At 35.7% G+C, this 15268-nt stretch overlaps 1 protein-coding gene across 1 annotated transcript in view; it reads left to right on the top strand.

Moving 5' to 3' along the window:
* The window catches only part of LMBR1 (limb development membrane protein 1), a 247807-nt gene that overhangs the window by 59043 nt on the left and 173496 nt on the right, over positions 1-15268 (top strand). The window contains exons 2-3 of the mRNA XM_004458598.3: positions 11292-11364; positions 14251-14290. Of these exons, the coding sequence (XP_004458655.1) occupies positions 11292-11364; positions 14251-14290 (113 nt within the window). The remainder of the gene's footprint in view (positions 1-11291; positions 11365-14250; positions 14291-15268) is intronic.

Raw genomic sequence — 15268 nt, 5'->3', positions numbered from 1 at the left:
TTGAGCACCATAGGTGTTAAGTGAAAATCTAGATATATAATTTGTTTATAATGCAGCAGTTTGAATTTAGGTTCAAATTTTACACTTGGACTATGAGAATATTAGCTTTTAGCAATATATTTTAAATGTATCATTAGGTTACGTGTGATTCAGCTCTCAAATGCCTGGCTGTTCTTGATAAAAATTAGGACTACAGCCATTTGGCTCCCTAAAGAAATGACTGAATTGTCTTCTCTCTGGGTTGATCTGGCATAATAGGACATGAACCCAGTTTTTGTTTCTAATTTTGATCTTACTGAGACCCTCTGGAGGAGTTGCCATTTGTCCCGTGACCAGGTGAAAAATGCTCAGTCTTTTCAGAGAAGCATAAAATACTGGAACAAAGCCTATCCTCTACTTTTTAAAATCAGGTTTACCTTGCCTTTAGTGGTAAGAAGTTGTAATCCGCCTTCCCCCCCCTTTTTTTTTTCGGTTAGGGATTTTCTTTTGTGCCCACTGGATATAAGGAGAATAGGAGGCATTATTATTGTTTTACTCATTCCTTATGGTTTTATGTCTCTGGAAAAGCCTCATTCATTTAGAGGAGGAGAACCAGCTCTGGATTCCATCTTGGAAACTAGGAAAATGACTGTGATGGTTAGGCTATTGTGTCAACTCAGCCAGGTAATTGTGCCCAGTTGTTTGGTCAAGCAAGCACTGGGCTAACTGTAATACAAGGGCATTTATGGACTTTAGTCACCATTGACTTTACTGCAGTGGTAAATCATAGTTGGCTGGTTATAACTACATCAATCAGGGAGATTCCATCAGCAGTGGGTGATGCTTAACCCAATCAGCTGAATCCCTTAAAAGGGGAAGTGATTCCAGCATTGAGAGAGAATTTTCCAGCTCGTCTTTGGACAGCCAACATCTCCCAGAACTCATCAAGAATCTTCATTGGACTTTCATCCGAGCTTCTGGTCGCAGTCTGCCTGAGGAATCTGGACTTGTGCATCCCCACGGCTGCTGCGTGAGAGACTCAGAAAAATCTTACTATCGACAGATATCCCTTGTTGACTCTGTTTCCCTAGAGAACCCTGACTAATACAATGACTAACCAGATTAGCATAATAAATCCTGTGAGTTTTGTTCTAGTCTGTTACAGTTGTATTTTTATTTTTATATTACATAGCTTTTATTTCACAATTAACCAAACATGTATTTGTTTTTATAATTGTAACTCCTATAGTTGTTTAGTCTTTTACTTTTAAATGAATTGCTTGCTAATAATCTTTTCATTACATGCATTTGAGTTTCTTGATTTCCTTTTTTCTATTAACTTTCATGCCTTCTCACCTGCCACTTTCACACCCCTTGGAATTCCTGAAACTACTGTACTTTACCTTTAAGTGCTAATTTTTAAAAATCTGCTTTGATCACAACTCTCTGTTAGTCTAACTTTCTTGGCCAAGTGTTTTTATTGCAGCTGTTCCTTTACTATAGGGCTCACTTGATTGACTGACCTCTTCATTTCCCCACCATTCATCAGTCCAATCTTGTTTTCACTTTTCTTCCAATCTATTTAGGTGTCATAGTCATTTCATGCCCTCTTGCTAACACCCTAAACTGTGTTTCTCAAACCTGGGGATCCATGAGATCCTTTCAGGTATCCATGCATTCGAAACTATTTTCATGATAATACTAAGATATTATTTGGCTTTGTCATTCTCATTTTCATGAGTGGAATTTTCTAGAGCCTACATGGCATGTGATACTGCAGCAGATTGGATGCAGGAGATATGAGAATCTATAGCTGTCCTTTATTTAGCCGGACATTAAAGAAACTTCAAAAATGTAAACACAATGCTACTCTTCTCATGAAATTTTTTTGAAAATGTAATTACTTTGAAAAAAATATGTTAACATGAATGGGTTTGTTGTTGTTGTTTTGAGTTGGTCCAACTTTATTGAAAGGTGACCTGTCACGGAAGAGATAATTCAAATAGGAACCTCTCTGTATTTTTAAGGCCTCGAGAAATATGAGTTATGTTTACTACAAAAGAATATAAAATACATTAATTGAAACTGTAGTGTAAAAAGAAATTAGAAAAACAAATAGTGTATCCTCATTAAATTAGTTACTTTGACCCCAACTTTCACAAACCATTCATTTTATCAGAGAAAATTAGATTAGCTTTTTAAAGTTAGCAACAGCTCACATAGGAGATTATAGACAAATCACTTCTTGCCTTACAAATACATAATAAATTCTAGGCTCCCCTCTCTGTAGAAAACATCATCTTACTATTAAGGTTCTGAATCTCAGTAAGTAAAATTCGTTTGACATGGACTAAAAACAAAAAAACAAAACCAGATTTCAATATAATAAAAATTATATTAGCTGAAAAAGACATTTCTTGAGGGGAGTGTATCTGATTATTTTTGTTAAGTATTTTTTCCATCTTAAGCTCTTTCTTTTTTTTTTTATAATAATTGTTTTATTAGTGACCTTTTAAAATAGATAGAAGAAAAGAGTTACAACAAAAATTAATTTATTATGTATTTCATAATACTTTTTTAAAAATTTTATTTTATTTATTCATAAAAAAATATATTACATTCAAAAAATATGAGGTCCCCATTCACCCCCACTCCCCCCACCCCACCACTCCCCCCACAGTAACACTCTCCCCCATCATCATGACACATCCACTGCATCTGGTGAGTACATCTCTGGGCATCGCTGCACCCCATGGCCAGTGGTCCACACCATAGCCCACACTCTCCCACGTTCCATCCAGTGGGCCATGGGAGGACATACAATGTCCAGCAGTTGTCCCTGGAGCACCACCCAGGACAACTCCAAGTCCCGATAATGCCTCCACATCTCATCTCTTCCTCCCATTCCCCACACCCAGCAGCCACCATGGCCACTTTTTCCACACCAATGCCACATTTTCTCGATTATTAACCACAATAGTTCATGAATAGAATATCATTAGGTCCACTCTAATCCTTCCTGTGGACCTTGGCTTGGTTGTGTCCATTCCACATCTATGTCAAGAGGGGGCTTAGATTCCACATGGATACTGGATGCAATCCTCCTGCTTTCGGTTGTTGGCATTCTAGGCTCCATGGTGTGGTGGTTGACCTTCTTCAACTCCATATTAGCTGAGTGGGGTAAGTCCAATAAACCAGAGTGTAGGAGCTGAAGTCTGTTGAGACTCAGGGCCTGGCTATCATATTGTCAGTCCAGAGATTCCAATCCCCTAGATATATCTTAAACCCCAGCACCAACTACAATTCCAGTAAAGTAGCACGAAAGGCTTGTGAAAAGAGATCACATCTGAGTCCAACTCATCCCTTGTTATTTCATCACATTTCTTACTGACAATGTCCCATCCTGTTTTCTCTCACCTTCTCCGCATCCCTGAGCATCTGAAGTTTTTGGTAATATGAACTCTTGCTTTCTTTAGCTTTAGGTATAACTTGTACATCTTTTTAAAAATGTGTTTAGTAAATACCCTTGAAGTCCTGCACCTCAATTTCCTGATGGACCATATAAAGCATGGAAGCAAGGGGTGTCCCCTGGGGACTGTCTAAGGCTTAGCTTTTGTACCAATTATTTAGGTAAGTTCCCTGACACTTAAGTTTGCCTTTAAAAATTAGAAATGAATGGTTTTTTAACTGTGATTTTTAAATTAATTAAAAATATTAAAAGGTTTTTAATTTTAATTTAGAATGTAGTAAATATTGGTAGATATAAACTACAAACAAAAGCTCTTTGGGGTTCTCAATAATTTTTAAGAGTGTAGAAGTGTTCTGAGACCAAAAATTTTGAGGACCACTGCCCTCTATCACTTGGTAATGCAGTACTGTCTTTTTTTTTTTTTTAGATTTATTTATTTATTTTTCTTTATTTACACCCTCCTTCCCTGCCATGGGTCTCTTGTCTGTCTGCTCATTGTTTGCTCACCTTCTCCAGGAGGCACCAGGAACCAAACCCGGGAATTCCCACATGGGAAGTCAGTGCCCAGGGGCCTGAGCCACATCTGCTGTCCATGGGCTGTGGCATCTGGCTCATTGCTGTGGGAGTGTTGTCTGCTTTCTTTTAGGAGGCACCTGGACCTGAACCTGGGACCTCCCATGTGATAGGCGGGCACCTAGCTACACCCACTTCCTGCAGTACTGTCCTTTTAAAATGTGAATTTGAATCTTGATGAAATAATGGAGTATAAAAATAATAAAATCATATCCTATATGCAAAATCTGAAACAACACAAAGCCCCCCTCACCTTAAAAGTACAAGGACCACATAATTTCAAAGTTGTCAAGGCTTAATAGTGCTATACTTTTCGGGATTAATCTTGTTTGATATGAGTTTTAAAAGCTAAGTCTGTAGCTTCTCAACACTTTCAGTACCTTTTAACCCATCCAGTCTTCCTGCTTATGTTGGCAGATGACCTTACCTTCTACTTCACAGTCCAATTCATAATTTCCTTCCTAACCTGTTCCTGTTCTAGAGCTTTCGTATTAAGTAAATGATACCACCATCCACCTACCAGCTCAAATCAGAAACTTTGGAATGATTTTTTAAATACTTTTTTCTTCTCTGCCATAAACCACCAAGTTCTACCTCTTAAATTGCTCTCAATTATGTGTACTCCATCTCTACTTTCATCATTCTAGTTATGTTGGTCACCTTGCTCACCTGCAGCACTTGCCTTCTAATGGATTTTCCCTCATTCACTCTTCACCCTCTTCCATCCCTTTCATTGATGTTAGTGCCCTTTATAAAATGTAAATTTATCTTGCCACTCCCTTCTACTGACTCTTAGGAGAAAGACCTAATTTTTGAAAGATGACTTCCCTTTTATGACCAGCTGGAGAGAACTCTTCTGTTTATAAAGGTTAGGTCAGGCCCACACCGATAGTCTCTTTATTTTAAGGCCAACTGTGCCATGTAACATAACCTAATCATGAGAGTAAAACCCATCATATTTACAGTTCTGAGGACTATGCAGGACATGTATACCAATGGGTTGACAAATCTTGGTGGCCATTTTAAAATTCTGCCTACCTCAAGCTTGAATTAGGGTAGTGGGAATAGCATGAGGTTAGGTGGAGGGAGGAAATTTGAAGGATAGTTAAGAAGAGAATTGATTTGACTTGGTGACTTTCTGGGTTTTGGGTGGAAAGCTCTAAAAAGCCTATGATGACATCTGGTACTTTGTGACTGAGAAGACAAGAGACAGTTTCTTTCTGGGAGTGGGGTGAAGGAGAGTAATTGAAGGGGTGTTATAAGAAATGATAAGTAGTAAGATTTTGACAATATTCTTTCGTAATTTGTAACAAACGTCTCATGACAATGCAAGGTGTTGGTGGAGGGTTGATGTATGGGACCCCTCTATGTTGTTATGCATGTTTGTTTTGTAAGTTCACAACTTTTACTATACACTTAATTGTTTATGTATGTTGATATAGAAATGATATAAAAATAATAAGATTGGTTGGGGGAAAATACTTTGGCTAGTAGTAATATTTTGATAGTGCTCTTTAATTATTAGTTAGAAAGGTTTAAGGGAAGTGGATGTGGCTCAAGTGATAGAGCTTCCGCCTACCATATGGGAGGACCTGGGTTCGATCCCTGGGGCCTGCTGGTGAAAAAGAAGAAGAGAAAGTGTGCCTGCATGGTGAGCCAGTACCTGCATGAGTGCCCGTGCAAGTGCCTGTGTGGTGAGTCAGTGCCTGTACAAGTGAGTCACGCAGCAAGATGATGATGCATCAAAAGAGAAACAAGGGGAGAGTCCAAGGGAAGCACAGCAGAAACCAGGAACTGAGGTGTCACCGTCAACAGGGAACCTCTCTCCATATCAGAGATCCCCAGGATTGAATCCCAGTGAATCCTAGAGGAGAAAAAATGAGAAGAGAAGACAAGACAGACAGCAAAAACAGCAGGGTGGGAGGAGGGGAAGGGGGAAAATAAAAAATAAAAAATGAAAAAAAAAAGGTTTAATGACAATGCAAGTTATTGGTGGTAGGGTGAGTTATGAGAGTCCTGTATGATGTTATATATGTTTGTTTTGTAAGTTCACAACTATTATTATATACTTATTGTTTATGTATGTTTATGTATGAGTGATATACTTCAATAAATTAATTTTTAAAAAATGATATAAAATTTAGAATTGTTTAGTTTGCATTTTTTTGGGTAAGGTATCCATCCATTTATTAACCAAATAGTTATTGGATGCCTGCTATCTACCAGGTTCTGTGCTAGGTTCTGGGAATGTAGAAGTGAGTGAAAATAGGTGCCTTTCCTGCCCTCATTGAGCTTACAGATGATAGGAGAAACAAACATTGGTCAAATACAAAACAAATATCAAATTGCATATGTAACCAATGTCGTAAAGAAAGGCTCATGGTATGAAGACAGACCTAATCAGGCAAGTCCAGAGGGCTTCCTGGGGAAAATAGTGCTTGAGGCAAGTTAGGAAGAATGAGTAGGAGATAAGGCAAAGAGCATTCCAGACAGAGGAACCTTTTGATGGGAGAGACCGTGATTCACTAGAGTGGAGTAGCAAAGGGAAATGTGGTATGAAATGAGATTGAAATGATAGATGGAGGTTAAACGGTATAGGTCTTCCTTGACATGTTAAGGAGTTTTCTACTATTCTAAAAGAAATGATAAACTATTGCCTTGGCTACAGTGTGAAGGGGGCTCCAGTACCAATGGGGAGAGGCCACTTATACAGTATTTAGATGAGGGATGAAAATAAGTTTGACCTAGTTAGTGTTGATAGGGCTAGAAAGAACTGAATGGCTTAAGAACAGGATTTAATATAGGGAATTAGGTCCTTAGTATAAAGGGTTGCAGGGTGGTGGTGGTGGTGGTCATAGAGGGATTTGGCCTCTGGACTGTTGATTTTAACATCACACTATAAGAGTTGCTGTCCTGAGGTCAGGAAGCTTTTGCTCTGGCCTCGACACTACCACTACAACTCCTTCTCATATTCTGAATCTGTGCCCCAGACACCGGAAATACTGACCCAGCTGCCAATGTCTGGATGATCCACTTGTTAAAGTAACAGTAGTAGAAGGTAGCATCTGCTGCACTTCTGTCTTTCAAACTTCATTCAAATCGATCTCGGTGGGATCAAATCCCTAACTTAAAGAGGGACTAAGAAGTGTAATTTTAGTTTCTGATCCCTCAGTAGAGGAAGGTACCAAAAAAAAAAAAAAAAAAAGGAATAGATGCTCAGGGCTAACATAGGAACAATTGGTACATAACTGAGCAGATGAGGTTACCTGTGAAGAGCTTATGGAGTGAGAATAGAGTGATAATTCAGCCCAGAAATACTAAAGAGCAATGTTTAAATGCTGGCAGGAAAAGAGAAGCTAGTGAAGAAAAAGCTAGTGGAAGTACAGGGAAGGACAAAAATTGCTGACATGAAAGCCAAGGGAAGTTGACACTATTAATTGCTCCTTAGTCAAGTAAAATCATAAAATGTGTAATTTGGCAGTTAGGTCATTATTGACCACTGCCGGAACACTTTTAATTGACTGATGGGCATGGAAGTCAGATTAGTGGTTAGAAGAGTGAGTAAGGAGAAAAAGTAAAAGTTTGCAAATGTGAGCTTTTTTTTTTTTTTTTTTTTTTTTTTTTAAGAAGCTTGCCTTTAAAACAGAGGAGAGAGAATAGGATGAGGTCTGTTAAATATTTCTTGGGTAATCTACCTGCATCTGCCTCAGCATCAAAGAATCAGGATATTATGTTATATAGCATCATCAGAATTACAAGATCGCAGGATTGCTTTAAAATTTTCAGCTTGGCTTTGCTTGAAACTTTATAGGCCATTTAATTTCACCTTGGATTTCTTATCTATTATTTTCCTATGTCATTTATTCTCCCATTCTTCTATGTGATTTACACCTTATCTCTCCTCACTCTCCATATGTGACTCATTTGATGAACTTGATTCTGTTTCACTGAGAATACAGAAGTCATCAAAAGAGAAAGTCTATGCTCCCACATCCACCTACCTACCTTCAGCTGAACTCCAATATTGTCTTTTCTCCTTTGCTTTACCCCCCCCCTTTTTCACTTTTGATATATTTTATCTAAGTCTAACCCCTCAGTTGAGCACTTTGTTTCTAAAACTAGCCCTTCAGTTGAGCATAGGGCTTCAGCAGCACTACCCTTTCTCTCTTGCATCAACATTTTTTTTTTTCTCTACTGGATAATTTATACAATCAACTGTAACTTTTCTCAGAAAAATCCTATCCACTTCACATTCCCCTTTACATTTCCCTTCATCCTTTTATAATTCCTTGAAAGAATTGTCTACTTACATTTTTGTTTACAATTATTTTCCTCTCTTAATACAGGGTTTTGCCTCCACTATGTCAAGGTCACCAATGATTTCCATGTTGCTAAATTCAATTGTTAATTCTCAGTGACCTGTCAAGAGCATTTGGCATCATCTATTGTCCCCTTTTTCTAGGTAAACTTTCTTCATTTGGCTTTCAAGACCTTACAGTCTCTTGGTTTGCCTTCTGTCTTCCTGGCTGCTGCTTTTCAGTGAGCTTTTGCCGATTCCTTCTCATCTAGTTGATCTCTAAATATTTGAGGGCCGCAGGGTTCTGCTTCCAGACTTTTCTTCTCTGGATATACTCACTTCCTAGGATGGTAATCTCATTTAGTCTCATGGCTTTAAGTATCATCTATATGCTGATAATATCAATTTTTGTAATCTTCCAGGTGGAATTTTAAAAAAATTTAATTTCTAGCCTGGACCATTCGCCTGAACTGTATAGATTTTTATATCGAAATGCCTACTCAACCTCTGTTCCTGAGTGCTTAATAATGTATTTCAGATTTAACAATCTAAAACTGTACTTCTTATTTTTCTCCAGAACTATTCTTCTCATAGTCTTTACCATCTTGGGATTTGGCAATTCCATCTTTCTAGTTTCTTAGACCAAGAACCTTGTATTTTTATCCTTGCAGATCCTGTCCGATATGCTTTCAGAACAAATCCAGAAATTGATAACTACCTAACACCTCTGCTACACAGGTCCAAGTTACCTCTCTTCTGGATTATTACAGTAATCCTTATCTCATCTCTGCTTCTGTTGTTGCCATATTCTAATTTATTTTGCATATAGTAACTAGAACGAGTCTTTTGGAATATGTCGGATCATATCACTCCTCTATTCAAGGTAATCCAGTGGATTCCCAGCTTAAAGTAAAAACAGACACTTTACCATTTGTAATAACTCTTACTACAAAGTCCTGTATTATCCGTGTTCCCATTATTCTGCAAGCCCATTTCTTATTTCTTTTCTTGTTTGAATACACCAGAGCCGTTCCTTCCTCAGACCCTTTGTACTCTCTGCCTGGAATACTCTTCCCCTAGAAATTTGCATGTTTTGCCTGCCCTTCTCATACAACTCTTTCCTCAGATGTCACCTTATTAGTGAGGCCTTCCTCCTCACTCCTGCTGAGACTCCCTGTTCCCTTTACTCTGCACTAATCATCATTTGTCACACAGTATTTCTACTTACTTATTTGTTTACTTCCTCTGCTGGAATGTAAACTCTCTTCATGAAGTAAGGAACTTTGTTTTTGTTCACTGCTATATTCCCTGTTTTTAGAATAGTGCCTGGTCCATAGTAAGCCTACAATAAATAATTGTTGAATGAATGAATTCCAATTATCCTCACACTCTGCCACAAACAATAATACCCTTGGTCGTCTAATCTCTCTGACTTTAACTTCATAATTCACTGTGTTTCTGCCCATTCTTTTTGTCTATTGCTCTTCCAGCTTTACTCAGACTTCCATTGTATTGTAAACAATTTCCCCCATCCTCAACTTCTTAGAAAACTCTCTCCATTTATGTTTATTCACTAAAAAATTGTTTTCCTTTTTGATCTACCCTCCAAAGGATTTTGGGAGGTGGTAGTGATGGTGTTAACATTCTCTTGTTTTCGCAAAGTTCCTAACCCATCCTTAGGCCTCTAGCAGCAGGCAATCTTCAATGCCCTTGAATTTTCTTCCCTTTGGTCACTGACAATGTTGTCTTTTATCACTCTTGCATTTATTAGGATAACTTTGACACATGGCTCCCAGTTTTCCTTTCCATTCTAAGTTTTTCATTTCGTAGATGACTGTTTTGTTCCTGAGATGATCACCACCCCCAAGTCCAAAGTTCATTTTTTCCGCTTATATGACCATCAGCTCGTCTTTTCAGAAATTGTAAATGTGGATACAACGTAGATATTATCACCTGGAATGGTTTCATTTTAGAGTTTCAATTAAAAATTTTTTTAACCACAGTCTATAAGTTCTGGTAAATCTTTATTTCTAGCACACTTTGTCTTTGATTAATGGAATCACCATTTCCTCGGACCATCTTTTATTGCCTGACTATCATCCCCAGATATCTATCTGACAGAAATTAAGTAGAATTTAACTTTAACTTAAAATTTAAAAGTCTCTTGTTCAACTGCTATTTATTTATTTATTTAGGAAGTACCAGAGATTGAACCCAGCATCTCAAAAATGGGAAGCAGGTGCTCAACCACTGTGCTACATCTGCTCCCCACTAAGAGTTGGTTTTTTTCATTTGTTGGTTTGTTTAGTTGTTTTTAGGAGGTATTGGGATTGAACCTGGGATCTTGTACATAGGAAGCAGGCGCTCGACCACTTGAGCTATTTCTGTTTCCTGCTATTTATTTTTATATGGAGTATAAAATTATTGAATATTTCTTCTTCCTACCCTCACCTTGATTAATGATACATTTTATATTTTAAAATTTATATTATAGAATATCTTTAACTGATCTGTCAATTTTTGTGTTTGCACAACTTTTAAAATGGTGTGAAGTTTTATAATATATTTTATTATTTGGTCAGGGTAGTAGCCTCTCACTGACTTTCTTTTTCAGTTTTGTCTATGATGATTTGGTTCTTTATACTTCCAGATGATTTTTAAAAAATTTGGTCATATTGTACACTTGATCTTAGCCAAAAGGCCTCAATCGATTTATTTGATCAAATTATGAAAAGCAAAATCTCCATTGGGGATTTTTTCCTGAAATAGTATTAAGCTGTCCTAGTTGACTAGTTCATATAAATTAATATTTATCAAAACTTTATATTAAAACGTTAAATTAGAAAAATGTCTAAAATTTTAATATTTTATGTCCTTTTTTTCCCTACAAATACCAAAGATAGATACTTTTATTATTTTAAAAATTTGATATGTAAAAAATGTAAATGATATGTTAAACTTGTTTTGTTTCAGATATGTTTTCTTCTTTTTGCTGTTCTCTACATTATTTCCTACTTCATCATCACAAGATACAAGAGAAAATCAGGTAAGTAGAAACAGTTTAATTAAAACTTTTATTTTAATGCCAAATGGTAGGACACGGTGTATAGGATGTATTAGTATACTTTAATGTGGTTGTAGATTATATATACCAGTTATTGAAATAAGCAATTGCTTAGTACTAAAAGCACTAAAAATAAACTCCAGGGAATTGACTACTCCAGGGAATTTGACTAGGAGTAATCCTCTCAGACCAGGGCTCTTGTTTGTCACAATTCTTATATCTAACTAAGAATAGTGCTGGATTATTAAGTATTTGGAAATTCCAGAGTTTGAGAATATTCAGTTCCTTTTGACTGGCCCTGACTTTGAACATTCTATTTACTCATTTACCCTCCCCAACTCCACAAGATCCCTTTCGTAACTGCTAGAATATTGTTTCTCTCACTGAAGCTATATAGAATAGAGTCTCCCGAATACCATTTAGTTTTCAATTTTATGTTTTCTTGTATTGTTCTTATATTATCCACATATATATCTATATCTAGTTTGTGGGACTACTATATCTTTATTCTATATTAAAAAATGAACTTTGTGCCTATTCACAGTTTTCTAGGTCAAAATTTTAGTAAATCTCAGTTCTGTTCAATTTCAGTTACTGATATATAGGATTTTCTTCCTGTGATGCTGCTCTAATAGTAGATGCCATATGAATACTTAAGGATTCCATGTATTAAGAATTCCTTAATATTGTGTTATCATATTAAATCTGTCAGACTTTTGAGAGAACTAAGAAAATAGTGCTTTCTCTAATACATTAATATACTTCTTTTACTGTGGCTTTGTGGCCAAACTGAAATAACCCTTAGATTCTATAATTTGTCTCAAATTTTGAAGACTTAAAGATCTAAGACTGCTACCTATCTGTTTTTCAAGATGTTTTGGTATCATTTTTCATAGATTATGGGCACAGAGCTTTATAATTTCTTCCTTTACTGTGAGAAAGAAGGGATTATGCTAATAACTTTTATGAGATGAAAAGTAAAAAGTAATAAGTTTAATTTTACCCTAATTTCAACTTTTTCCTAGGCATTTGTAGGAATATAACAATAACAAATTTTGATTGACAGCTCATTTTTTGCATTTGTTTAGAACTTTTCTTGTTTTCTTTTTTCTTTTTTTCATGAGGAGTCTATAAAGTCCTTAAATGAAATGTCTTTATTACCTGTATTTTAATTGAGGACAATATATAATCAAGTGCTAAATTTTGAGAAAAACCAGTAGATGCTATAGGCATTCAGAAAGGGAGAAAATTAGTATTATTGGGGGGAATTTAATGAAAAGGTAAACCTAAATTGAACTCAAAGGAATGGCAAGATTTAACAGATAGGGTAGAAGGGGATGGAGAGCCAGATGGTTTCAATGGTGGGTATAGTTGATCAAAGGATTATAGGTAGGAATGAGCTTGTCATGGATGGAGAGCTATAATGAATCACAATATGTGTTGGGAAGTATGAAATAAGGCTGGATCATGAGAACAATAGACTGAAATATTTGGAATTGCTGTATTAGGTAGTTATGCACTATTTTAGATTTCTAAGCTGAGGTCTATGTGTAAATGAGAGAGAGTAGGATAGAGAGAGAAGGCAGGGAAAAGGAGAGAGGAAGGGAAGGAGGGAGAAGGCAAGAGAGAATGAGAGAGTGAATATAAATGCATTGTTCTGGGAGTTGATGAGCAGGAAGAGTGGACATTTATTAGATAATTTTTAGAATAATCCTGGGAAGAGGACCCTGGACCTAGCTGGTAGACTTTTGGGAATAGAAATGATATGGAGATAGTAAAACAGTGTTCAAGATTTGGTGATAGATTGGATAATGGCAACAATAGTATAAGAGAAACTAATTTTGGTTCCGTTATTTGTGGTACCGTTGGTTGTAAAGCTATTTTAGGTATCCTAAGAAGGGAATTGGACTAAAAGAATACATACAGCAACATGCCATTGATACTTAAGCAGTTGAACTCTCAGAAAATTAAAATAAAGGGAACATTTCAAAGACTTAAGAATAGAGCCTTTGAGGACAAACACAGATTTATGAGGAGAGGGAAGGGCCAGGAGTGTTTTGTAGTATTCTTATAATTGAGTCATGGTCTCTTTTAGTTGTTAAGTTTATGTGGGAGGACAAAAGAGATGGTTAACAGGCATGGGGGAAGGCAGGCAAGTAAGCACTGAAGGAAGTGCCATCTCTGCCATTTAAAAAAGATACAAAAACTTTATTTCTGTTTGTAACTCAAACAATAATTATAAATTATTGAAACAATAGTATCCAAGGTGGTAAAAATTAGGATTATCCAAGAGAATCCTTGTTATTGCTATTAGTAATAACAAACTCAAATGATAAAAAATTAGATGAGTTCTAAGATTCTGAATTTTAATTTTATAATTTTTTTGTTGGCAATTTTGTCAACCAGAAAACTTAATTAATTAACAATTTCACTTGCATTGTATAATAATAAACTTAATAATGGTACTAAGGTTCTACTTAGGTTTTATTTTTTGAAAGGGACTAAATATTTGGGAAATTTTAATCTATATGGTAGTTTTGTTAATCAGAAGTTTAAAAAAATTTTAGAAATTAGAAAAATTTTGCAAACAAATTTATTTAGGACTTGATTAGTCAAGCCACTCCATTCTCTGGTTAGAGAATGTACTCTACTACATTGGTTAGAGAATGTGCTGTAGAGAGGTACTCTACTACCTTATATAGTAAGATTTATTAACTTTGCATCTGTGCTGAAATAAAGTGCTCTTCGAAAATTCTTTCCATATAAACATTTTTGTTATGTTTATATATTTTTTTATATCATTTACTAAATTAGTGAAACATTTTGTTGGAAGATAACAGAATATTCATACCTTAAATATTTTTGCAGATGAACAAGAAGATGAAGATGCCATTGTCAACAGAATTTCGTATGTACTTTAAAGTTCACTTGTTCAGTTTCTAGTTCTAAAGTCATAAGTTCTCAGACTTTATCAGTATTAATCCTATTCTTTATTGATATTAATCCTGTTCTTAGAAAGCACATATCAGCAAATATATATGGATAACTGAGAATTATCTCCTGTTAAAATTTGCTTATTCTAGGAACTAACAGATTTTACCTTCAGAGTGTTTAACAAGGAAGTGGATTAGGAAGTTGGGGAAAATTGCTGGGCCATAAGAAAGAAACTCTTGGCTGTTTGAATGGTCTACTAAGTAAGATTGTGATAGTCTTGAAGCAGGGAACAGATATCCCTTTTGTTATTTGAACATTTACGTACTGTGAACAGGGAAACAGACCCAAATTGTCCTGTTAGGTTACATGTGACAGTCTTTCTGCATATATATACTTAGGCTGTATGATAGAAATATCCTTTAATTTTTTTGAGGTATCAAATGGAATGGAAGCAGGGAATTCCTTTCTATCAGATTTTGCTTAATAAAAATTTGAAATTACACATATAGGAGAGTATCTGTGGTCTAGGATTTAAAAAAAAATTTTTTTTTTTTTACTTTTTATTGATACTTAAAAAGTTTTTTTAGAAATAATAAAAATTTTATAGAGAAGTTAAAAGTATAATACAAACAGGTTGTTTTCCTGAAATGGTTGTGAAGTTGCTGACCTGATGCTCCATCTCCTCTGAATACTTTGGTGTGTAATTTCTTATAAATACGTACATTCTCCTACATATAACCATCAAAATAATGAAATTAACTGGAAAACATTGATATATTACTATTTATATCCTATTCAAGTTTATCAGTTGCCCAAATAAATTCTTTTATAGCAAAAGGATCAAATTAGTTGTTATGCATTTAGTTGTGTTCCTTTATTCTCCTTCACACTGAAAAATTTCTTAAGAATATCCTTGATTTCCCTGACAATGGTACTTTTGAAGATGATAGGC

Source organism: Dasypus novemcinctus, chromosome 5 (genome assembly GCF_030445035.2).
Source record: "Dasypus novemcinctus isolate mDasNov1 chromosome 5, mDasNov1.1.hap2, whole genome shotgun sequence".
Lineage (NCBI taxonomy): Eukaryota > Metazoa > Chordata > Mammalia > Cingulata > Dasypodidae > Dasypus > Dasypus novemcinctus.
Note: the sequence above shows the minus strand (reverse complement) of the source record. Positions and strands in the feature narration are given on the sequence as shown.